Source organism: Astatotilapia calliptera, chromosome 22 (genome assembly GCF_964374335.1).
Source record: "Astatotilapia calliptera chromosome 22, fAstCal68.1, whole genome shotgun sequence".
NCBI classification, from domain to species: Eukaryota; Metazoa; Chordata; class Actinopteri; order Cichliformes; family Cichlidae; genus Astatotilapia; species Astatotilapia calliptera.
Window position 1 is genome coordinate 11,790,591 of NC_137442.1, and position 24,859 is coordinate 11,815,449.

A 24,859-nucleotide genomic window follows, 5' to 3' on the forward strand; every position below is an offset into this window, starting at 1 on the left:
TGCTGGGGGAGCAGCACAGCAAAGAAGGACTCATCCAGGCTGGAGAAACTAATCAGGAAGGCGGGCTCTGTGGTCGGCATGAAGCTGGACACTCTGGTGACAGGGGCAGAGAAGAGGACCTTAAAGAAACTGATGGACATTATGAACAATGCCGGGCATCCTCTGCACACAGTCGTAAACAATCAGAGGAGCCTATTCAGCGACAGGCTGCTTCTCCCAAAGTCAAAAACCAACAGACTTAAAAACTCCTTTGTCCCACACGCCATCAAACTGTTTAACTCCTCACTGGACGGGGGAGGGAGGAGAAACAGGGGGACAAGGGAGGGCGGGAACAACTGAGCTGTAGGTGCTTTTCTACACTGTGCAATATTTGCAATATTTGTTTTTTGTTTTGTCTTTATTGCTTATATTCGACTGTGCAATAATCACTGTGCAATATACTCACTCAAATGTGCAATCCTATTTATCCATATTGTATATTCTGTATCTATATATGTGTATATGTGGTGTATTTATGCTTATATCCTTACTCTCATTCCCCTTAATGTATCTGTAAAATGCAACTTCTTTTGGTGCTTTGCTACTGGAAACTGAATTTCCCGGAGGAACCCACCTGAGGGATTAATAAAGTTTCATCTAATCTCTAATCTAAAATCAACTTTTTTTTCACTTGTTATTTTAAAAAGACCAGAGAAAACAAAAATGATTAAACACAAAACCCAATACTATTTCCTTAAAAGTAAATATGGAGAGTGAGCTTCTTATTAATGATGGAAATGTCTTAGTAAAGACAGAAAAAGTTTAATGTTCTTGTGTTGTTATTGACGAAAAAGAATCATTACAAGTTTGATGATGTTTTATAAACATCATATAGGATGTAAAGGATCTGAATGCGGCACACAGATAACGGAGCATCTCCCTCCCTCCCTCTCTTTGCCCTCATCAGCACCACCGTCTGCATCCTGCTGAGCTCTCAGAGCGTCCTGCCTCTCCGACGGGGACGGGACGCCATCTTGTTTGTTTTAGTGGAAGAGGAGGCGGAGGGGTACCGGGGAAAAAAATAACCCCCAACCAACGGCAGCGACGGCACGGCCGGCAAAAACAGAAACGCGCCAGACGGCTAACCGGTGAGTATTTTATGTCTAGCGTAAGCAGAAGATTAGATTTGTGTGGATAATTAAAAAAATAAAATAAATAAATAAAAGAGAGAAAACGGGGCTAGCGTCGCGGTGCTTTTGAAAGACAGCTGCTAATACTAGCTTATCTGCAGCATCACCTGTTGGGATGCAGGGAGCGTCAACGATGTAACGGACATCTCATTTAAAACGGTCAAATAAAACCTGCCCGGTCTTCTTCTGTCTGCGGTTACAGGGTCGCTGTGTTTCCCGGTAATAACAGTATAACATCTGCATTTGGGCCAGCACATTGATTGGAGTCATCCTGCAGGTGCTGCATGTTGTTTCTATTATTAAATCATTACATCCTTCAGTATCATGACTGTCCTGGCTAACGGTGTAGCTGCAGGTCATTTCTACAGTATCCACGGTAAAGTGCGGGTATACACCTAACAGGCTATATAATTAGCCATAAATAAAAGGGGCCAATTAGGATAAATAACACTACTGCTCCTTTGTTAAAATGTTGCGTTTACTGTAAAATTATCTGCGATGACACATTGCCCAGACATAAAGTAACAAAGTGATTTCTGATATTTGTCCAAAAATATTTTCTTGTATTTAAACTGTTGTAAATGAGCTGTTAGCCTATAATATGTCCCAATTTTGGCCTACTATGTAAAATGAAATTGACATCCTTTATATTACAGATCCTTAATAATTATAGAGTCCCAATCGCTCGAGTGGCTATCACTGTTTTGTTTGTTTATTATTACAAATTAGTAATTAATATAAAAGACATTAAATAAAAGTTTACAGTTTTCCCTCAGCAGTGACAAATATTTTTGCTAGTTGAGTTGATCCAAATGAGGGATTTTGCTAAAATAATTCACTAAATTCATGGAAATGATTTGATAAATATCTTATCAAATTTTAAACATGTAAAATAAGGTTCTACTGTTGTTTGTGTCCAAGTATTACCTATTACTTAAAATATACACACACATAAGTAAAATATTTAGGAGAAACCAGTGTTAAAGTATGAATATTATTGTTTATATTATTATACAATATTAAATTATTGCACAGATCAGTGCATTTCTTTAATTTGACTGTACTGTAAAGTCTTATGTTGAAAGTTTACTCTCTCACCCAGCTCCTTAGTGTAGTCCAAGGAGCAGCCCTCAACAAAGCCAGGGCTCCTCACAAGTTTTTTTTTAGTCTTTTTTCTCTGAGTTCCTCCATCCCCAGCAGACCACAGCATAGAAGATTAAAGAGCTACCACAGTGTCCCAGAAGGTCCTTAACGGCATCCTGAACACAACAAAGGGCCTAAGACGATTTTAGCCTTTCTTATACAGGACATCTATATTATGTGACCAATCCACTTCGCTATTAAGATTAACATGCAAGTATTTGTAAGCTGACACAGTCTTAATCTCCAGGCCTTGAATGTTTACTGGTGTAAACTGTATCACCTTGCAGAGGAAGTCAGTCACCATTGTCTTGCTGGAGTTTATTCAAAAACAGTTTTTTTTGCACACCATTCAGTGAAATTGGTAATAACCTCCCTGTATTCCAAGTTGTCCCCTTCTGATATATACCCAACAACAACAACAACTGTCCATGTTGTATCTGAAGTCCAGTTTGTAAAGGATTAAAAGGAACAGGGAAAGTACTCTACATTGTGGAGCCCCAGTGTTGTATACCACTACATTAGACACACTGTCACAAAGTTGAAAGCAGTGTGGTTTTTTTGTGAGATAGTCTCTGATCTATGCAGTCAGGTGGCAGCAGGCTATCGGGTTCAGGCTTTTTCCCCTGAACTAATATTAGCAAAACTTAACTAACAGAAGAAAAACTGTCTGGCTGATGGATGTAAATGAGAGCGATAAAATGAGCAGCTCATTCTCTGCCTTCTCTGGATTTTATGCATGCAGGTTAGATGATATGCCTCTGCAGTCTGTATCTGCACTCTGTGTGACACTGGGACTGCTCCAATCACAGGCGGTGGTTTCAAAAAGTCTCAGTTAATCAGTTTGCACCTTGTTATATGCTTATCACGATAACCCAATCAGTTGTTTTCTTTTCAACATCCCCACATAGTTTACCCCTTCATAGTGGTGATTTCAGTCATGTGCACTGTACTGTTTCTCTCTTTGTTTTTTTTCTTTCTCTCTAGGCCTGACGCATCCCCCACTTCCCCTTTCCCTTGTGGTGAGAAGGCATCGAGACGATGTTTTACGCACACTTTGTCCTCAGCAAACGTGGGCCGCTGGCTAAAATCTGGCTGGCGGCCCACTGGGACAAGAAGCTGACCAAGGCACATGTTTTTGAGTGCAATTTGGAGAGCAGCGTGGAGAGCATCATCTCACCCAAGGTTATTTCTCAGGCTACCACAGCTAACTCCAACAGACTTTGATTACTGTACACTAGGGATTTTCCATTTTTTAACACAGTTTCCACTAAAATCTGTCAGTCTGAAGCAGCTACAGTGAATTAAAGAAACAGAGTTCAGGCAGCAGAAATTGCTGAAGTTGTGCTCTTTCCTTAGTGACAAGTTTCCTTATTACTCTAAAAATCCTGAATAATAAACTTTGTTGCAGTGACATGCAATTAATTTCTATATATAGTATTTGATATTACTATTTGGCACTGGGGCACCTATCAATTAACCTTACAGTAGCTGCTCTGCCATTGAAAACCATGCCATGAAGTTCCTGGTACACAGTTTTTGTGTGTTTTTTTTCTAACCGCTCCCATGTGATAAAGTGATTACCCCATTACTGCATGTAAATAGAACCTGCAACACTCTTTATTAGTTCCATAAATTGGTTATCGGTCTCCTTGATTGCTAATAGTTGGTATTAGCCCTGAAAAAGCCACATTGGTCAATCCCTGCTGTAAAATGTGGCTGTTTCTTATTAGGTTTCAGTGTCTACCTTCATGTAGTCATCCTATAATTACATTGTAGGCCCTTATTGGGTTTTTTTTTTTTTTTTAATATATTATTCTGGTTTAATTTTCTCTCAGGATTTCTTTATAGTACAGACTTGTTAATTTCATTTATATAGAACTCATCGGTTGTGAGACAGACTGCTTTTTTGCTTCCCACATGTGGAAGAAGTGACACAGTTTATGTAGAAGACAGAAGTTACTGTATTACTAAATGTATGTCTTTGTTTTTTTACAGGTAAAAATGGCTTTACGGACTTCAGGGCATCTGCTGCTGGGGGTGGTGCGAATCTACCACAGGAAGGCCAAATACCTGCTGGCAGACTGTAATGAGGCCTTCATCAAGATCAAGATGGCATTTAGACCAGGTTGGGAACAGCAGATAAATCAAAACTAGGCTTTCCAAAAACCATATTAAATACATACTCATACAGCAGCAGTTAGGGCCCTGAAAGAGCCTCTGTTACTTTAGATGCACATGCTAACTACGCATGTGTCACATACACTAAAGCTGCTTTTCTACCTCGTGTTGTTTCAGGTGTGGTGGATCTTCCAGAGGAGAACAGAGAAGCAGCGTACAACGCTATCACTCTGCCCGAGGAGTTTCATGATTTTGACCAGCCACTGCCAGACTTAGAGTGAGTCCTACAGTCTTCCTGAGAGAGCACAATGCAGAATAAGACTACAAAGAACAAAGTTGTTGTACAAAATAAACTGTGCAGATCACAGCCATTAAATAAAAATGGTGTCGCGTAAGGTAGCGTAAACTTGTTGTCTGTATTGTACACGGCCCACATGCTTAGCCACCCCCTCAGAGTCCCAAAATATATTAACAACAGCATTTAAATGACAGTGTGTTGTGTTTTGCACAGTGACATTGATGTAGCTCAGCAGTTCAACTTGAACCAGAGCAGAGTGGAGGAGATCACCATGAGAGAGGAGGTGGGCAACCTCAACCTGCTGCAGGACAATGATTTCGGTACTTTGTTTTTTGGGTTTTTTTTTTATCTTTATGTAGGATTTGATCAATTAAACACCAACATCCAAACACCAATGTAAAACCACATTTCAGTATTTTAGTGACACTTTGTTTCAAGGCTGATTCCTTGACTTCCTCACTGTTTTTTCATGCAGCCGACTTTGGGATGGATGACCGGGAAATGATGCGAGAGGAGAGCGCGTTTGAGGTAGACATTATGGGAGCATCAGCTTCGAACTTGCTACTGGAGGCTGAGGGTGGTGCTAACCAGATGGCCGATAAGTCCAACCATTTGGAATATGATGACCAGTACAAGGATGACTTTGGAGACAACCCCATGGAGAGCAATGAGGGAGGAATGCTGGGTAAGAGCTAACACTAAATTTAAAAACAGATTATTTTATTTACTCAATGACATCTGTAGATGACGCTGTTTTCGTCTGGCTAGTGGATGAAAAAGTGTACTTTTTCTTTTCTTGTATTTCTGTGTAGTGGACAAGCTGCTGAGTAACGAGGATGGAGGCGGCATCTTTGACGACCCTCCTGCCATCACAGAGAGTGTGATGATGCCTCAGGACCATGGAGACGATGACGATGACTTTGATGCTCTCTCAGGTCAGTTTCACAAATTCCTCAGGGCTAAAATATAATATTTTTTAGTCTTTAGCTAGAGTGTGGTATGTTACAGAGAGTTAAAATTACAATGTAGTTGTGTCATTATCATGAAATGCAGATCTAATATGATGTGTATGTGTGTGGTGTTAGCGGGAGCCCCAGATAGTCCGGACTCAGGCCCAACAGAGCCCCTACCAGCTATGACTGACCAGGCAGAGCAAACTACTCTGGTCCACAACGAGGAAGAAACCTTCGCCCTGGAGCCCATCGACATCACAGGTAATCCAGCTAATTTTGTTTTTGTTTTGTTTCTAATTACTCAGCAGCTCTCTCGCTCTCTGTAACAGAAAAAATAACTAATGAAGATGGAACGTAAGAAAGATGAAAGCCGTGCTAATGAGCATGATTCTGTTGTGCTGTGATCTAGAAAATGAGCGGTTATACATGTCAGAGTCAGCCGGCATTTAACCAGTTGACCGGAGCAAAGCGTGACCACATTCCAGTTATTCACACTCAGCAGACTAATCTGTCATGACGTGTGTGATGTTAGGCACGGTGCAAAGTGCCTCACATGTCAGCAACATTAAAAATGTGATTTGATTTCAAATGGTTCATGTTGTTTTGGACAGTATCTTAAATTTTGCTTCTGACAAATAGCCTTCATATTATAATAATTAAAAAGAGTAAAGCTAACACTCAAACGAATGAAAACTAAACTGAAATACACTTATCTATTTTGGCAACTAACTTAAAACTGATTTTAAAACAAAAACTCAAATGCTCTGAAATGCACCAGATCAGCAAGATAATAAAACTCCTGTTTCTACAATGAAATGGTAAATGGACCGGTTGTTATATAGCACCTTTCTCTATCTGAGCACTTTGCACAACTTGCCTCATTCACATTCACACACATTCATAGCTCCAATGGATGCATCTGTGAGCAGTTAGTTAGTATCTTGCACAAGGATATTTGGCATGCAGACTGGAGCAGCTAGGGATCGAACCACCAACCTTCCAATTAGCAGATGACTTGCTCTACCTGAGGTTAAGCACTAAAAATGAGCCCTTGTCTTCCTGATCTACAGTGAAGGAGACCAAGGCAAAGCGTAAGAGGAAGCTGATTGTAGACAGCGTGAAGGAGTTGGATAGTAAAACTATTCGTGCACAGCTTTCTGATTACTCCGACATTGTCACAACCCTGGATCTGGCTCCGCCCACAAAGAAACTGATGATGTGGAAGGAGACGGGAGGAGTTGAGAAGCTTTTCTCCCTTCCAGCTCAACCTCTATGGAACGCCAGACTGCTCAAGGTAACGGATGTCATTCAGGGACATTTGTGCACAGTGTTTTAGTGGTCACGGCGACACACATTACAAACACTGACTCTATGTTTACCCTCACTAGATGTTTACAAGATGCCTGACACCATTAGTCCCAGATGAACTGAGGAAGAGGAGGAAAGGTGGAGAAGCCGACAGTCTGGATGAGTTTCTCAAAGATCTGGAGAACCCAGAAGTGCCAAGAGAGGAAACAACAGGCCACCAACAGAGAGACATCATGGGTAAGAAACAGACTCCATATAAAAGATAGAATAGCTTCAAAATTCTGAAAAATGAAGTAAACATAATGTGCCTCAAACTGAAATTAATTTAGTAAATTATGGTCTCTATTTGCAGTTTTATTTAAATATTATTTCTCACATACATACATTGCAAAGTGTTTTAAGAAAACAAATGTAAAATAAGACAGGCGGTAAAGACTAATGTGAAATGCAAGCGTTTAATAACAAAATTTATACAAATGCATGAACAAGACATCTAGAACAAAGATAAGAGCTCTATAGAAATAAGCTAAACTGAAACATGTTCCACAGTAAGATCTGCCCCATCATTCATTACATCTTATATTTGGACTATGTTACATTCATCTTTTACATACAGTCTGTGAAAATATTTTCCCACTGGTTTTCCCACCAGTGTTCATTTGAGGTAGCACAAAATATGTTCTTGATTTTTTCCAGACCAGACCATCATGGAAGAGGCCAGCGTGCTGCAGACTTCAGCTGTAGAGGGGAGCAGGACAACCCTGGATGAGTCGGTCATGCCACCTCCATCCTCCCAACGAGGCCTGAAACGCAAGGCCCAGGACACAGAGCCAGCCCTCCCTGTGAGTACATGTTTTTCAGAGTTTGTCACATTGTGCTTTCTCTGTCTCTCTGATGTGTCCTCTGACCCCTCCTCACTCCAGATGGGGGCCTTGGACCAACAGCAGCAGCAACAGCAACAGCAGGGGTCCAGACCATCTAATGCACCCCAACAGCTCGAGGCATCCACTGTGGAGGTACCCCCGGAGGAAACAACCACCACCAACATCAGCCAGCTGATAGAACTGGACCTGCTCACCGACAAGGACAAGAAGAAGAATGATGAGGACTCTGATGAAGAGGTGAGATAAAGATTCCCAAACCTTGCTTCTTCACTTTTCGCACACCTTTTTCATTTATTCAGAGTAAATAAGCAACCTCATTTTTATGTAGTTTATTTATCTGTAAGTTGGTATAAGGATTTATGTGTATTTATGTCAGGAGGAGGAGGCGCAGGGAGGAGACCAGGACCAGGAGGAGAGGAGGTGGAATAAAAGAACCCAGCAAATGCTTCATGGTCTCCAGGTATGTATGTCATCTCATCTTACCAGATAAGAAAACAGCAGAGTGATAAGTTGTTGGTACAACTTATAGAAATATCTGAACTCAGATCCACACACTGAGACACCCTGGATGTTTCTGCGTGCTTTAAGAAGGGAGACTGACATCTCGTTGTATGAAGAAACAACTTATGTGCTTTTATTTTACCTTTTTTCCCCAAAATATACTCATGTGCAGTAGAAAACCATATGAATCCTCTCTGAAGTGGAATTGTTTCTAGTCTAATGGTGTCAAGTTTGTTTTTTTAGATTTAAAATTAAGATGTAAAACATGACACAGTCCAACTAAACTCACAAGGAGTTAACATGAAACATCTTAAAGTGCATAACATAAAATAAAAATTCATTTCACAGATTCAGTTTGATTATTATGTCAAAAGACCACCAATACAAGTTTTTATGACTTATTTTGTTTAAATCAGCCACAGCTGTGATTTTACAGATGACTTAGAGAATTTAGGATTGTGGCCATAGACACAATCAGGATGCTATCCTGTTGGATTTTTGAAATCTACATTGTGAAACTTTAACTTTAGGGTTTTTTTCCCCATATTTGGATGAGAGGATGGGATGCTGGTTAATTGGTTTGGTTATAAATACAGACACACTAATACAATAATAAAGTTTTTCATACAGAACTGAAGTCTGTGCCAAACTGCAACGTGAGTGTGAGGTCAGGCCTGTGAGTCTGACCTCAGGCAGAGCTCAGTTGAGATTTTGGGTTATTATCTTATATTATAAAACTTTTAGGTAATAGCCCGACAGTTTCGCTTGTGGATAGCATTTTTTATGCCAGAGGCAAGCTCCACACTCAATATATTTGCAGATTTCCACAGCATCAGGTAATATTAAGACTACCGACTGGCATCGGATAAGTAGATGTACCTTGCATAAGCTTAAAATCCATTTCCATATCAAAGTATGCAAAATGACAGGCTTCCTCTTGCTCACACTCTTTGTCACTGCATCACAGAGGGTGATGGCTAAAACCGGTGCCCAGTCGGTCAGCCTGCTGGATCTGTGCAGGAACAACAACAGGAAGCAGGCAGCTGCCAAGTTCTACAGCTTTCTGGTCTTGAAGAAGCAGCAGGCAGTGGAGCTTGTCCAGGAGGAGCCTTACAGTGATATCATCGCTACGCCGGGTCCTCGCTTCCACATCGTCTAAAAAACCCATTCCTTTTAATCTTTTAAAGAAAAAAACTGCTCGGAGGTCAGTACTTTTAGTCAGCAGCACTATCTGTTAGTTTAACACAAGTCTTATTTAAGTATGCTGAGATTGTTTTGTTTGTGAAATGGTTTCATTTTTGCATCATTTAGATGTGAAGCAGTGGTGGTTCAGTGGAAGTGGGTCTGACTAACGTAGTTGGAACTCAAACAATGAACATATTTATTATTTACTCACTTTATATCCCAATCACTGTAAAGGATCACCTGCATCTCATTGTTTGCTGCCGTCTCACCAAAGTGAAGGAGTCCAGTGTAATGATTTGTTTACAATCAGTCAAACATGTTACTTCCATTTTTCTCACTACTGCAGGTGAAGGTTTACTTCTGAAGTCTCTCACCATCATATTAGGAAGGAGCATGCACTGTTTCCAAGAGTACATTTAAACAGTTATTATAGTAGTTCTCTACAGACTCAACCAGCAGCTAATCATTATACAGCTGTAGAGTAGCACTTTAAGTATTACAGACTCTAAGTTGTTGTTGCTGTTGCTGTCAGTAAAAAAAAAAAAAAATAGACATGACCCAAATCCACACAACATACTAATTTCTAAGCAGGATTCGAGGATTGTGCAAACTTAAAAATAGTGATGGCTATCAGCCTCCTGACACAAATCCTCTGGAAGGATTTGTGTCAGGAGGGTCATGACGGAAACATTAAAAGTGAGCATAATTTATGCACCGTTAATTTATGGCTGTTCTCTTACTCAAGGTGTGTTCTTACCGGCATTGGGAAAGACAGTAAAAGTGACAAAACAGTGATTAAACTTCATTGTTTATTGTCAAAGGTCTATTTAAACAATTTAAATTGTGTTAATTTTCAGTAAATTTCACCAAAATTCTAACTTTTTTTTAGTAAAGAAATCTGTGGCATCAATTTGAAAATCTTATATCGCCTTTTTCTCATGTTCACGCTGTCTGAGGCCCGCCTGCCTGACCAGGGGATAACAAAACCCCATCAACCTTCAGGTTAAGGGGTAAAAATCACCTGTTTTTTCAGCGCATCGTGATTATGCACACTTTTCCTGATTCAGATTTAAAATTCTGATAAAACAGTTCTGGGAACACCTTTAACAACTCCTGCTGCTTCCTCTCTAAACTTGGAAGGAATTAAGTTTTCTCCATCATTGCCTGTTAGTATAAAATATGAAATATTGAGACTTTTCATCACGTTGTCTTGGACCTTGTTACTATGTGCTGTGGATTTGGGACACAGTTTAATAAAACCTAGCTTCGGGACCTCAGCCTATAGATAAAAACATGAGTGGTCTGCTATACTTGCATGCTATCCTGAAATATTTGAATCAAGTCCAATTTGTGTGAAATTTCTTTTCATTGCCATGTTACTTTTTTTCAAATCCTTAAAATAACTTGAGGTCAGATTCACTTTACTCAGTGTCCTTATTGTATATGGATACAGTGATGCACTGTCTTGTTTATTAAGACAATTAAGTTGTTGTGCTCTGTGTCACTTTTGATAGTATTAATTTATTGTTGTATTGCTGTATAGCAGCTAAAGAGAATGAATTGTTTTTTCATTTAAAAGCAGATTTCATTATTAATCTCTAGAATGGCTGGATGACAGGATCAGATGGAAACTGGATGGACTTTTGTTGCTGCAAGTCATCGTGGTATGAGAAAATACTGCAGCTTAAATTTAATCTGCACGAAATATCAACAGTGGAAACAAGTTAGTGTGTCCAGAGACAGCTAAATGCATTGTTTTTGATATCCCCTTCCATCTAAAAAAAAGAAAAAGGGTAAACTGTTTAATGTCTGAGTGCATCTTATATTTTAAACTATGTGCCTGTAACGAAACCTGCTTTTTTGATTTTGTATAAAAGAAATCATAAAGATGTTGTCTGAGAACAGTTTCATTCCCTTACCTGTAAGGTTTTTCAAAATAAAACAAATAACACTACAAAATGGCATTTTTAAAATATTATGTAATAAACTTTTTTTTCCTCTGCAGTCATATCAAAAAGTAAACCTATAAATCAGGTGAATGGAGAAGGTTGAAGTCTCTGTCTTCCTGCTGTTTTATGTATTAGCAGCTGCTGGGGCAGCTGTGCCATCTCCTGCCTCCACTTTTCGTTTCTTGTGTCGGCTTCTCTTCCTCTTCCCCTCCTGCTCTGTCTTCTTCAGCGGAGGTGTCGGGACTCCTTTCTTCTTTTTCTTCAGGCAGCTCAGCGGGTTGGGGTTGGACTGTTTCCTCTTCCTCTTCTTCCCACGCCTTTCTCCATCCTTCTGGCCAATTCCCTGCTCCTCCTTCAGGGTCCGGATACTCTGTTGCTGGGCCGGGCTGACCAGCTCTCCCAGCTGGACGGCCTGGACGTGGTTGAGGGACGCCTGGCTGGGCTTGTCCAGCACAATGGTGTTGAGGATGATGTAAAGCAGAGGAACTCCTGGAATTTTCTTCAGCCCCGTGGTGACTGTGTGGTCCTGAAGACACAATGAGACCAAGGAGATATTTGTAACTTATCTGTCATCTGCTCCACTGAGCAGTTATAATCCCAAATCAGACAAGAATGAAAACAAGTTTTCAGCAGCCCATCTCCTCGGTACCCAGATGTTTACAGGCTGTTGTCAAAAGAACAGGGCATGATACACACAAAACATGTCCCTGTAAAAATTTTTGAGACTTGTTGCTGCCATCAAATTCGAAATAAGCCAATATGTTTTCACAAAAGAGTAAAAGGAATCAATTTAAGCATTTTCTACGTTTTCTATGTTCAACTCTGGGTAGAAAATGCAAATCGCTCCATTGTTTTTTTGGGAATCGAGTTTATCGGAGCACCCAAAGCTGGCTTTCAAAAATATTTTCCCACTTTCATCTCATTATTTACCTGTGTGGCAACGAAGTAGTGGTGCGAGTTGGTCTCTTCCAGCATGGACAGCAGACACTCTGATGCTGAGACCGGCTCCTTGAAATGCGGACACTTCCTGACCTGAAACCTCTGCAGGATGATCTTGGCCCCGTACAGCTGTTTTCCAAGCGTCTCGAGCTCCTTCAGCGCACAGCTGAACGTGAACACGTGGACATATTATTAAAAGGTGTATGATGACGGTGTTGTGCCAAAAAGTGACCGGGGGTAGTGGGTGGGGAGGAGGGGGGTGCTCAGAGGTGAATACACTCACCTGGTGGTGCACAACTGCACCTCTCCCATTAGGTATTTGGGCATCTGCTCTTTGATCTGAATCTTGTTCTTCAAGGCCGCTTGACAGAAAGTTCCATCGATGAGGATTTGGAAGGGTTCCCTGAAGCCGAAGTTGTATTTGTAGAAACTGATCGTCTTCTTGGCTTGTTTCTGCCGCTTAATCTTCATGGCGGCGGGCCAGTGATGAAAGAGCGCGTATTAAAACACAAACAACCGTCAGTGACGCGCGTTAACCGTGAAAATACTGTTAACGTTAGAATTATCAAACACAGCATGTGCGCTGTACACAACACGCTTACGGTCGGTGCCCCTCAACTGTCCGACTGGAAACAACATGTAGGACTAATGTTCCCGCTTTCTTTCTTTCTTTCTTTCTTTCTTTCTTTCCTTCTTTCTTTCTTTCTTTCTTGTATGTTGTTAGTGTAAAACATTTGCTTTAAATTATAGAAGACCTCCAGCCTGTCGCTATTAATTATTTTTCTCTGAGCAGCAAATATTCTTCCTATTTTCATGAAGTTCATTAAACAGTAAAAGTGAATAAATAATGTTTTTGTTGTTGTGGCGTTAGAGTTTACATTTTTTATGCTGTGCAACAGTCTCGAGTCACTACTCATATCTTTATATTTTACTTCTATGGAGCCAGACTTTCTTGTGATTTTTAAAGTGGTGTAAGCAGCTGTTTATTTATTTATTTTTTAATTTCAGTCCTTACCTGACTATTTTCAGAGGAACGTTTTCTGTGAGTTAAGCCACTTAACACTGAGCTATGAATCATTCAAGGATAAAAAAGGATGAACCAGTGTTGTGCCTACATATAACGTTGCTATTCACAGCCCAACAAAGTTTATTACAATTTCCTTAGCCGAGTCTATGAAAAATGCCAAAAATAAGAGTTTGACGGAAATAAAATGGCATTTTTGCCAGAATGTTGTGTTTCCCAAAGAGCTATTAAGCGATTCTTTTTGTTTGTTTTTGTCATGTTTCAATAAATCGCTTCTATTTTCCTACCACAAACGAAATGAGGATTGGCTAGAGACGAAGGTGTACGTGTCAGTAATTCTTCTTCTTCTTCTTCTTCTTCTTCTTCTTCTTCTTCTTCTTCTTCTTCTTCTTCTTATTATTATTATTATTATTATTATTATTATTATTATTATTATTATTATTATTATTATTATTATTGTGGCGGTGGTGTTTAAATTAGGCCCGCCCCACGCGTCCTGTTTCTTCCGGAAACGGAAGTCGTCTCTCGGGCAGAGACAGCAGCCTCGGCTCGGTCGGTGACAGCAGCAACCGTTACCGCTGATAGCTAACGTTAGCTCGGGTCTGGCCGCTGCGGGTTGGCTCGCTTCGTTTCTTTCTTCGTTTGGAAAATAAACACTATGGCGGCCGCGGATCACCGGTTCTCGAGTGACGGCGGGCCGGCCAGCAGAGGAGGGTTCCCGGCCGGGGAGAGCAGCAACGACCGCGACGGTTCGGGTGGCGGCAGCGGGGAGAGCGAACGGGAGCGGGATCGAGCCACCTTCGAGTGCAACATTTGCTTGGACACTGCCAGGGACGCCGTCATCAGTCTGTGCGGACACCTGTTCTGGTACGTGCTGGTTTCATTTGTTTCGCAAACACGGACTTAGTGTGGTTTGTTTAGCCGCCTGTTAGGCCTTCTTTTGGGTTGTTTCTAACGGCGGAATCACGCCCCTCGACGCTCCGGTAATCAGTCGGTTGTGAACGGGATAAGAGACTATTAGATAACTCTGTGAAGGGTGTTTGTCTTCATTATGTAGCTGAACTTTATTTAACCCGTGAACTAAGCCGCCTTTTTAATGCCTTAAAGAGTGATCTCATGTCTTTTAAGGGAATAAAGTTTCTGGAATCAGCAGATGTACACCACCACAGTGGATTTCAAATTAATCAGTCTGGGATTGAAGCGCAGACTCTCGGCTGATGAGCAGTTTCATAGCTGGATTATTATCAGTTCTCAGTGTTTCATGTCTGATTTAACAGACCAAGATAATTGCGTACTGTGAAACCACACGAGTCGTTAAAAAAAGTCTGTGATGCAAGTTTTTGGTCAGACCACCCAGCCCTAGTCAGAGGTCACAGCTGCAGTTGGCGCCTGGTTTGATCGGTGACACATCAACTTCTGTGTTCCACCTCCCTGCTGATCATGGGCAGCTTTCAGATCAGGTTCACAATATGCTGAATGCACATAATGGGCAGTGAAAACGCCTTGTAGCTATGGCCTCGCTGAGCCAGAATCCTGAGATTAGAAAACAACATAGCTGACAAGTTTTATCAAAGACTGAAAGTAGGTGTTGGGTAACAGCTGTAATTCTAGTTTGTTTCATCACTGTTGGCTCTGGCTTTGCACAAGGCTCAACCTTCAGTCCACTCTGTGTTGAATATTTACACACGCTCAGTGATGTGGTGGCTTCATTCATGAGTTGTGACTCTTGGCTGAGGTTAATGTGGGATTAGGGCCAATCCGAAGGTCATCCTAATCGTTTCCAGCAGAACTGTAGCTGATGTCAAAGCGTAGAGGGCACCTGTTTGTAGTTTTAAGTCACAAAGGCTGGATGAGTGTGTTTTGGCAACAGAGACCTGTGTGGGCTTACACAGTGACATGTTTGTGATGTTTGTTTTCTCGGTTTCACAGGTGAGGCGTTTGCTGGGTGGAGAAAAGCTCAGCAGCAAACATGAAAATAAAAACAGACGTGTTTTAACTGTCCAAGATCCATCATATCATCTCATCCGCAGGATGGGAGCAACCTGTAATTTAACTTTTTATTTTGTCTTTTATTTGAAATGAAAATTCTGATAGGGTTGCAAAATCTAAGCAGGCAAGAACTAGAGCAGACCAGCTACCACTGGCTTCTCCAGTCTGCAGGTGACTGAACCAGAAACCCTGATAAACCTAAAGGCATAGAATGAAACATTGCATGTGTGGGGAGGAGGGTAAATGTGGCTTGTAGTTTTAAAAAGGCCTTTAAGAGCTCATTTAGACTACAAACCCCAGCTAAGCGTACATACTTGCATACATACATATTGTATAGACTTCAAGCACTTTATCTACGACTCCTCCATGGCCACATGCATGTTTTTTGGACTGTAGGAGGAAGCCGAACCTACCCAAACACAGGAAGAACGTGCAGATTCAACACAGGAAGGCTCCGGCTGCCAGTGGATTCAAACCTAGAACCTTCTTGCTGTGAGGCGACAGTGTTTCGCACAAATTGCATGATGTGAAATACAAGAACCTTACTAATCATTACACAATTCTGGTGCGGGTTTGTCTATTTTGGTCCTTCCAAAAGGACCAAACTCACTCTTCGCCCGGCTTTGTCAGGCTTAATTTAGTTTGGTTGAACTTTTTTTTGTTTATCAGTAACCTTTTCTGTTAATCAGTAGAAACAACCCTACAGTTAGGGGCACAGTTGCCTTACAGCGTTGTGTTTAGGCTCCCTCGTTACGTGCTGATGTAATTTAGTTGCCGTGTTACTCGTGTCTCCCTCTGCTCTCTGAAGTCCTGATGAAACGGCGATGATGAAACCGTCAGCAAGGATAGAAGAACACCTTTAGATTAAAGTTGCATCAGCGCTGCAAGCCTACATCTAATCTTTTTTAACCACACGAAACTCCCAGCCTTTCACCTGATCAGCCGAGCATTCATTCTGACTGTGTGTGGCCGATTCTCCATCGGTAGACTCCTGCTAGTTTATACATTGTGCAGCTTCCAGATTTATGTGTGAGAGATGTTAATTTCCTTTTAACACTTCAAGGTTAATGAGCGTGTGACATCTTTACAGTCCCAGAGTGAGCGCACACTCGAGCATACTTGTCGTCCACACAGGCTGCAGAGCAAATGAATTTGCTCCTCCAGGATGAGAGCTCATCAAGTTAGAATTAGAAATGTATCAAAAAAATAAATATGCTCATTAATATTATCCAGTAAGCCTCTGAAAAGAATCCCGCGTTTCAGTTGAGATATTTAAAACCTTAAAGAGTTTGACATAAAGGTATGATTATAAAATAGTTACATTTAGGTTTTCCTTAATCTGACTGGAGACATCCCAAACCCTCTTTTGGGAACCACCAACTTTTAATCACTACATAAATCTACACTCATTGGTTACTTTTAGGAGTTGGACCCCTTTTTGCCTTCAGATCTGTCTTAATTCTTCGTGGCATATATCGAACAATGTGCTGCTCCATATTGATATGATAGCATCACACAGTTCCTGCTCATATTATGATGAGAGTCTCCTGTTCCATCACATCTCAAAGGTGCTCTGAGATCTGATGACTGTGGAGTCCATTTGAGTGCAGTGAGCTAATTGTTATGTTCAAGAAATCAGTTTAAGATGATCTGAGGTTTGTGACATGGTGTGTTAAACTGCTGGAAGCAGCCATCAGAAAATGGTGCACTGTAGTCATAAATGGTTGGACATGGTCAGTAACTATACTCAGGTAGACAGGGGTGTTTAAATGATGCTCAGTTGATACCAAGCGTACCAATAAAATATCCTCCACTCCATCAAACCACCAGGAGCTTAAACTGTTGATGCAAAGCAAGATGGATCCTTGCTTTCATGCTACACCTAACTCTGACTATCATCCAAATACTGAAATGAACACTCGTTAGACTAAAGGTTTGACCTGCGTGTATTCAGAGATTCTCTTCTGCATCAGGTATTATTTTCACTTCCTCGATCATGTCATGCAACAAGTGGTTCTTAGGATTTTTTTTGGTCGCCTGTATCTTGAGATGTTTGTGGACAGTCTTATTCTTTGCGATGAAAACCAGTGCATCATCCATCTCTGGGGGCTGAAATGAGGCTGTTTTTAAATCGGTGTGTTTGTGGTTTGTTGCACACTCCCAGCAGTAAACGTGACTTTGAAATGTTTTCCGGGAATAGGCTAATGTGCTGTAAAGCAGTGCTGGATCTTTTGAAAATAGTTATATATTGTAGATATTGATATTTTACAGTTACTGCTTAGAAAGTGATTGATGATCTTTTATCAACAGCAGTGCAATTATTGATTCTGCTTATAGGTCACATTGTTCAGTGTAAACAGTGTAGAAATGAAGCATAAAAACAAAAGCTTGCATGCAAATCAGGTGTGCAGTATAATATGGCAGGATTGATAAAAGATGTTGGTTAGGTTGGAGCCTGACAGATATGGAAGCAGTTCTCTATTTGATGTTTCTGCTGTGTTTGATTATTCAGGCTCACTAATGTGATGTGACTCATGTGGATAACATAACTGTCCTATGCTTTCTTTATTGACGCTTATGGTTAACTTAAAAGTGGTTAATGACAAGCATAGATCAGACTCGAACACGTTCTTAACAAGAGAGCAGAAATTTCTGGCTTTATCTGGTGAGGTGTGGACAAGGTTTCGCAAGAGTCTTTACAAAAACAACGCTACTATGAAAAATCAGAGCCTCAGGATTAGTTGGTTTACTTGCTGTTCAGCCTGACACAGTTTTCTATTGAGATAAGATGGAAACGTCTTCCAAATTAAGTTAATTTTACATGGAATGAGCCGTACGGATTATTGGATTATTATTAATCTCTGGCTCTTTTCCACAGTGCGTTTTTTGTCCTGTCCCGCTCCCCTCAGCCCAGCCTGGTTCTGGTCAGCCTGGTTCTGACAGAGGTTTTTTCCTGTTGAAAGGTTTTTCCTTCCCGCTGTCACAAAGTAGGGTTTTTGTTTTGTTAATTGCTGCATTCTTGTTTTAATGTTATAAAATGACTCAAGTGACGTCACTTGAGTCTGTGGTACCGTAAGGAGGCATATAGTCTGCATTCTGGCTTCATTGCCACTTACTGGATATTAAGCAGCTAGTTTCAGGTTGTCTAAACGTGTGCCCACATGCTTAGTCAGAGCTGATAGGTTTGTTTTATTAACTTTGGCTTTGCACTTTGTTCAGCTGTTGGTATCCACGAGAAAGCCATTCTCAGCAGCAATCTGATAGCTGGTATTAAAGCAATGTACACACTGAGACGTGCTGTGAAAGTCTGAGCATGTGTGTAAAGATTTGCAGATTAACACAGGGTTTTGTGTTATGGATTGGCTCTGCTGGTTGTTAGTTTGTTCACATTAAGTTGTGGACTTGGGCTCACCTGATGCGGTGAATGTTACGTAATTGTTATGGTGTCAAAAACAAGCCCTGCCTGTTCCCCTGCATGACTGGGGTTAGAGTAGAAAAGAATTATATAAGTACTACTGCACTAGTTACTTAACGTTATCAGTTTATCTGACAAAGAATCTCTGGCGTTTAGAAAGGATTTACAAACAGAAAACAGTTGAGGCACTTAGAGGAAACTTTAACCACAGAAATTTGTTTTCACCTTTCTAGCACACTTAAGGTACAGTTAAATCTGTTGATTGTGTTTTCTTTATAAATATTGCCAGTGGAAAAATGTTCTGCTCACTTCAAGGAGAAATTTTAAGTTTTATACTTTTTATTCTTGAAATCTTTAAACCAACTAATCTAAGTTTCTTCTGATTGGCTACCTCTGACAAACAGAAGGTTAAAACAGTAGATGAATGGGGTTAGAGGAATGCGAGTGCTGTTCCAGCAGGGCAAGCAAGGAAAGCACTGCTTGCACAGTGAAGTGAAACTGATCTCCCTCTTTTCATCTCAAACAGCATCTCTCATTGCTGTTTGCAACATCCTTTAAATCTGGCATCTTGTGGCCACAGTTTCCTGTTGTCTCTGGAAGCGGGTTTAACTTTGCTTCAAGTGGAATCTGAAGCACCTCTTCATTTCACAGGCTTGTCCATGTCATTGTAAAAATAGTTTAAGTTTGTCAAGCTGAGAGCCCAGCAGCTTTTCTTACGGTTTGCTTCTGTCCTTTGTGGATAAACCTGTGTGATCTGTAACAGTAATGGGAAACCATTACTGGACAATCTCCTGTTCATTTTCTCAGCTTGCGTTTCAGTAAAAGTCACAGCACAACACTGACCTCGTTATTTTAACCTTTGCCCATGTTTAATATGAACATCCACCACTGTGACAGTAAATAAGAAAATGAACAATAGGTTTAATATTTGTCTGCGGTGTGCTCACATGAATTAGGCCAGAAAGAAACCCAAAAAACACAGTTATGGGCTTTGTGTAGTTTTGATAACTGCAGTTTGGTGCATTGAAAGTTGAAAATCAGACTTTTAGTAATTTGTTTTTGTTTTTAAATCTTTAATGGTATAATATGTTGATCAGGTCACAAACAGCTGGTCAATATTTTAAACAACTTTTTTAATTTATCAGCTGAATAAGTTTCAAGTAAGAACTCACGCTATTAACTTAAATATATTGACTGTGATTTAATGTAAGTGCACCAGGACTCTTATCTTTGCTGAGGTCTGCTGTGGGTAGTTTGGTCTATTTATAGGGGGGGTTTTTTGTTTTGTTTTTTTTGGTATCCAATGAGACAGAATGTCAGTGGTGCAGATCATATATAAAAGATGGATGCATAAGCCAAAAGTTACTGTATTTGCACATCCACCTCTGTCAGCAGCCACCAACTAGTTTTTTGTACCAGGCTGTAAATATGTTTTTTCTTATTCAAGGTTGGTCACTTTGTGTGGATGACACAAAGTGACAAAAACGGTTTCTGTTGTTTGCCTTGAAGTAGCTATAAGCTGTTAATATGAAGAAATATTCAGCACTTGAGAACTGTTTGTCTTGAAAATACCTCAGTGTTGGGGCATCTCCCCAAACCTGCATCCTGCCCTCCCACAATGCAGCAGCAGGTTGGCCTGGCCCGCAGTCTTGAAAACAGATGAAGCCAATTAATGCAAACAATAGGGAGCATTTTAATCAGCCACCTTTGAGGAGCAGGTTTGTCTGTTATTTTAACTGAAAGATGCTGTTGTGAGAATGTAAATTAATCTTTTCTTTTCTCGCTCTTTACAGCTGGCCCTGTCTTCATCAGGTGAGTGTTTCATACTTCCTGTAGTGTGTTTTTACAGGGTTTTTAGAGACTTGATTAAGCAGTTCAAGGTCATTTAATTTCAATATTGAAAATTGTGATATTTGTTTTTAAAGTGTACCTGACTCACAGCTCAAAATTATGATTATTTATATTATACTGGAACTTGACGAGGCTCCTCAGCTTTCTTAAATAAGCTGATTTCCATTTAAGTAAACTTCTTTTTGATTGGCTGCCCCCCACAAGGTTCAGACAGCAGGTGGGTGGGGCTTTTTGTGCTGAAGCAGTCTGTAAGGGCTCCTAGCATTTAGCTCAGGATTATTATTGGCTTCATTTTAAGGGGGTCAAACTAACAGCACAGCGAGGAAGACCTCAGTGAAGGTCCACAGTCCTGAGAGGAGGCCTGTAATCAGCACAATCAGTTCAGGGTGATGATGTAAGCTCAGTGTGGAAGCTGCACCTGTCGGTTGATTTAATGCAGCTTAAAGATGCTAATGTACTTAATGCCTCCTCTTACTGCCACTTCCTTCACCGCTCACCACTGTAAACATGTTGTGCTTCACATCTCTTGCTGTAAATAAAGTTTTAGAAAATGCAGTGGGTAGCGTCACTTAGGTTCCACTCTTGATTCGGCAAATAAAGATCGGTTTGTGTGACGTGTATTGCAATCATTTTGACATCCTTCTCCTTGCTCTGCTCCTCCTCATCAGTGGTTGGAGACGCGGCCAAGCCGACAGCAGTGTCCCGTGTGCAAGGCGGGCATCAGCAGAGAGAAGGTAATCCCACTGTACGGCAGAGGGAGCTCCAGCCAGGAGGACCCCAGGTGAGCAGAGTCTTCGGTGTGTGTGTGTCTTTTTTGGTTGTTAGCTTCTGTCTGTTTGTGACTGTTTCTGCTGTTTCAGGTTGAAAACTCCACCCCGGCCTCAGGGGCAGAGAACAGAGCCTGAGAGCAGAGGCGGGGTGAGTTGGTTTATATTTTCACACTGGTTTTTAAATAAAAAGCTGAGTTTAGCTTATATTAAAGCTTCTTTGCCGGGTTTCTCTCTTCGCTCAGATGTTCCGCGGTTTCGGGGACACCGGCTTCCACATGTCTTTCGGCATCGGAGCGTTCCCCTTCGGCTTCTTCACGACAGTCTTCAACGCCAATGACCCCTTCCACAGAGCAGGTAAACAAAGGAAATAAAGTCTTCTGCTATTACAGCTGAACCCCAGAAAATATCAGCCTAGAGATATAAATAAAAATAATATAAAGTTTTGTCGTTAACAGATATTAATTATTGTGCTTTTGTATTCATTCAAACTGAGTGTATAACAAGGCTCTCTGTGTGCCTGTAGGAGCCTGTGTGTTTAGTAAAAGTCCAGCTCAAAAGAATTTTAGCAAATCCAAAAATGATGTTTGGATTTTCTTCCTTGGATTTACACATGAATGCGTATGATAGTTGTAGGACATGCAAACATTAGCAAATCCGTAGTCAGGCCTGAATAAATTGACTCATCAGTGTGAATAATTACAAGACTGCGAGTCTGAAGCCCTCAGGTTATCAGTGTGCTAAATGATTGGTTTTAAGCAGCATTAATCCCCTAAGCCACGATTAAAACCCTAAAAGTTTCTTCCTTGTTATTTCTCCACGTTTCACTGCTGGACCTGTTTAATTGGTCTTTAATTTTCCATCTTAGATTTAGTATAGTTTCATTTTAAAGCACGTGTTTTCTCCGTCACTCATCTCCAGATACTTGTAATAGATTCTATTTTAAATTTAAATTGACCAGCATTATAGTGAAAACTGTTTCCCATCAGTCTCTCTTTGCTGGGGGTCAGCACAGTCTCTCTTGTGCTGATGTATGGAAGGTCGTTTCTACCACAGGAGCAAAAAGAATACAAATGAACACTTTTTTTCTTTTTTCAGAAGTTGGAGTTAGAAAGCTATACATTTATTTATTTTTAGTGGCAAAATCTTCCACTAAGGAGTTTGTACCATGAATGTGAAATTTGCTGTGTGAGCATGCAGTAACACTGCCCTCTAGAGGTCAAAATGTTCCAGTGCACATCGCGTTTTATCAATGGGAAAACTGCATCAGTCTACAACCCCCCCGCCCCCCAAAAAAACAAAAAAAACAAAAAAAAAACTAAAACTCAGATCAGGCCGTTAAAATAGATCTAGAACGGAGAAGAAAACGACTAAAGACATGTGGGCTCAGAGTCAGTTTGGCACAGGAAATGATCAGAGCAGGAGCAACCTGAAAATTGCTCCAGAACTGGATGCAATCCAGAGGTGCACAAGGAAAATTCCCCAAGGAACAAACTATGAACACTCACAGCTATACTAAACTTCACAATCCTTCTCCTCTTCCTGTAGATCAGTACGTCGGTGACCACCAGGGCAACGGCAACGGCAATGGCAACAACGGCAATAACAACTGGCAAGACTCTCTATTCCTGTTCGTCGCCATCTTCTTCTTCTTCTGGCTGCTAAGCGTGTGACGCAGACCTGGTGGCGGACACACAAGTGATTATTGATGTCTGAGAGGGAGGGGCGCATTAAACAAAAAAACAAAACGGCAAACACAACTCGCACACTTAACTCGAGCCACAGACACACACTCGCGTTCCATTTTCTAACCGGAGGGGGTAGAGGGAGGTTTGTGTTTGAGACCATGAATACAGAAGTTTGATTTTTCTCTTCCTCACTATATCAGATCACTTCAGGACCCCTCTCCTCCACCTGCTCTTTATTTATGCAAGAAGTTCACTGGAAAGTAGTGCAGCGCCTGTCCCCCAAGGCGAGTAAGCCCTCCCAGTGTGCACACAGCTGTAGATGGATGCACAGAGAGCATAAAGAGGCAGTATTACATGATCAGGGTGAGCTACGTCGCGAGATCTTATTCGTCTTTTGGTGTCCAGTGTTGCAGAAGAAGAAAGCTGGGTGGAGCAGTCTTTAGGAAAGTGGGTTTTCCTGAAGCACAGAGAGGAAGGGTGTGAGAGGGGTTAGAATACAGGGAGGAGACGTTGTCGTAGAATTGGCGACAGACAGAAGCGGCCCTGTGGGATGCTTTTGTGTTTTGTTGGGTTTTTTTCTTCTTCTTCTAAACATTTGTCTTAACAAAAACTGCCTTCGCACTGTGAAGCTGTCTGTAGTCGGAGCTGCCCTACACCTTGGGGCGCGTGCCGTTGTCGGACCACTTGTTCCTTGTAGTTCCCTGTGTGTTTGGGGGAAAATGGGCCGGTTAGGTTGTTTTTCATGCCCACATCAGCTACTTTAAAGAGTGTGAGGTGCACGGTTAACAAAAGGGGGCAGAATAAATCAATATGCAGGATTGAAAAGCAGCAGTTTGGTCTCCTCACACATGATTTAAAAAAAAAAAAAAAAACAGATCTAAATTACGTCCTTTGATTTTTCCTGACTGTATGTGTCTGAGTGCGTGTGTATACATTCTGTATTTGTACATATGGATATTGTAAATGCTGTTTTTATGTATTTCTGACTGGAGGACCAGCCGTGGAGAGCAAAAGAGAACAAGATGTGGGTCTTGAGATGCTTCTTGCTTTTCGGAGCTCGTTTGATTTAAAAAGTTAATAATCCCCCTCCTGAGAAAGCAGAATTTTGTTGCCCCGCTAATGTGATGATTTGACAAGGCTTGTAGTTCTTTTGACTGTACAGCAGAGTAACTGACACAAATTCATTTTAATGTGTTTAAAAATGTGAAGTGCAAAGTGTTAAGTGACCCCTGAGTTTTTTTTTGTTTGTTTTTTTGTTTTGTTTTTTTTCTTCTTGAATATTCTAGTCAAACATGGGCCAAAATAAATGAATCGGAGTCATAGCGCTTTATGCTTCATGTTTTCCCACATCAGAATCTCCCCCAGTTATGCAGAAATCAACTGCACTCAAGTGTGAGTTACTAGGAGTCTGATGAGCACTTCTTCCTCTTATAATTTTTCCCCTCTTCAGACACACTTCACACTGAAAGGTGAGCTCTGCCTGGGAATCCAGAATGACTCAAGCAGAGCTCCGCTGATTTGCATCCAGGTCTTTAGCACTTCAACAATCATATCGGGGTCAGAGATGAATGCGGGTCCTCTATAGTTGCCCAGGGCTCATCCTCTCTCAATACTTGATGTTGTGAGGCTTATGTGACACTAAAACGAGTGATGGAAGTCTTTGGAGAAACATGGAGAC

The 24,859-nt window shown here is 41.0% G+C and overlaps 3 protein-coding genes across 4 annotated transcripts; 2 read left to right on the top strand and 1 right to left on the bottom strand.

The window, feature by feature from the left end:
• Positions 1-969: 969 nt before the first annotated feature.
• On the top strand, positions 970-11,518 carry rad21b (RAD21 cohesin complex component b). 2 transcript variants are annotated; one of them, XM_080295819.1, is made up of 15 exons: positions 1,077-1,127; positions 1,372-1,446; positions 3,297-3,494; positions 4,308-4,437; positions 4,608-4,707; positions 4,942-5,048; positions 5,204-5,413; positions 5,541-5,663; positions 5,814-5,942; positions 6,752-6,975; positions 7,070-7,226; positions 7,686-7,831; positions 7,913-8,110; positions 8,250-8,333; positions 9,342-10,159. In XM_080295819.1, the coding sequence occupies exons 3-15, from the start codon at positions 3,351-3,353 to the stop codon at positions 9,531-9,533; spliced, it is 1,944 nt and encodes a 647-aa protein (XP_080151945.1). In that variant the 5' UTR covers positions 1,077-1,127; positions 1,372-1,446; positions 3,297-3,350; the 3' UTR covers positions 9,534-10,159. The 2 variants fall into 2 exon arrangements, with proteins under 2 accessions (XP_080151943.1, XP_080151945.1); XM_080295817.1 differs by lacking the exon at positions 1,372-1,446 and having other exon boundaries at positions 970-1,127; positions 9,342-11,518.
• utp23 (UTP23 small subunit processome component) lies at positions 10,355-13,071 on the bottom strand. Its single transcript, XM_080295827.1, has 3 exons — positions 12,731-13,071; positions 12,439-12,613; positions 10,355-12,034 (listed from the first exon to the last, which is right to left on the bottom strand). The coding sequence occupies exons 1-3, from the start codon at positions 12,916-12,918 to the stop codon at positions 11,633-11,635; spliced, it is 765 nt and encodes a 254-aa protein (XP_080151953.1). The 5' UTR covers positions 12,919-13,071; the 3' UTR covers positions 10,355-11,632.
• Positions 13,072-13,983: 912 nt separating this feature from the next.
• On the top strand, positions 13,984-24,503 carry rnf5 (ring finger protein 5). Its single transcript, XM_080295828.1, has 6 exons — positions 13,984-14,338; positions 20,669-20,687; positions 21,395-21,507; positions 21,587-21,644; positions 21,739-21,850; positions 23,042-24,503. Exons 1-6 carry the CDS (start codon positions 14,130-14,132, stop codon positions 23,164-23,166), a joined length of 636 nt encoding a protein of 211 aa, XP_080151954.1. The 5' UTR covers positions 13,984-14,129; the 3' UTR covers positions 23,167-24,503.
• The last annotated feature ends 356 nt before the right edge of the window (positions 24,504-24,859 follow it).

Coding starts and splice junctions, on each gene's coding strand:
- utp23 (XM_080295827.1), bottom strand. CDS start 12,918: ATGAAGATTAAGCGGCAGAAACAAGCCAAGAAGACGATCAGTTTCTAC. Junction 12,614..12,730: donor GTGCAGTTGTGCACCACCAG/GTGAGTGTATTC, acceptor GTTCACGTTCAG/CTGTGCGCTGAAGGAGCTCG. Junction 12,035..12,438: donor ACTACTTCGTTGCCACACAG/GTAAATAATGAG, acceptor TTGTGTCTTCAG/GACCACACAGTCACCACGGG.
- rnf5 (XM_080295828.1), top strand. CDS start 14,130: ATGGCGGCCGCGGATCACCGGTTCTCGAGTGACGGCGGGCCGGCCAGC. Junction 21,645..21,738: donor AGCCTGAGAGCAGAGGCGGG/GTGAGTTGGTTT, acceptor CTCTTCGCTCAG/ATGTTCCGCGGTTTCGGGGA. Junction 21,851..23,041: donor TGACCCCTTCCACAGAGCAG/GTAAACAAAGGA, acceptor CTCTTCCTGTAG/ATCAGTACGTCGGTGACCAC.
- rad21b (XM_080295817.1), top strand. CDS start 3,351: ATGTTTTACGCACACTTTGTCCTCAGCAAACGTGGGCCGCTGGCTAAA. Junction 6,976..7,069: donor GGAACGCCAGACTGCTCAAG/GTAACGGATGTC, acceptor TACCCTCACTAG/ATGTTTACAAGATGCCTGAC. Junction 7,227..7,685: donor CCAACAGAGAGACATCATGG/GTAAGAAACAGA, acceptor GATTTTTTCCAG/ACCAGACCATCATGGAAGAG.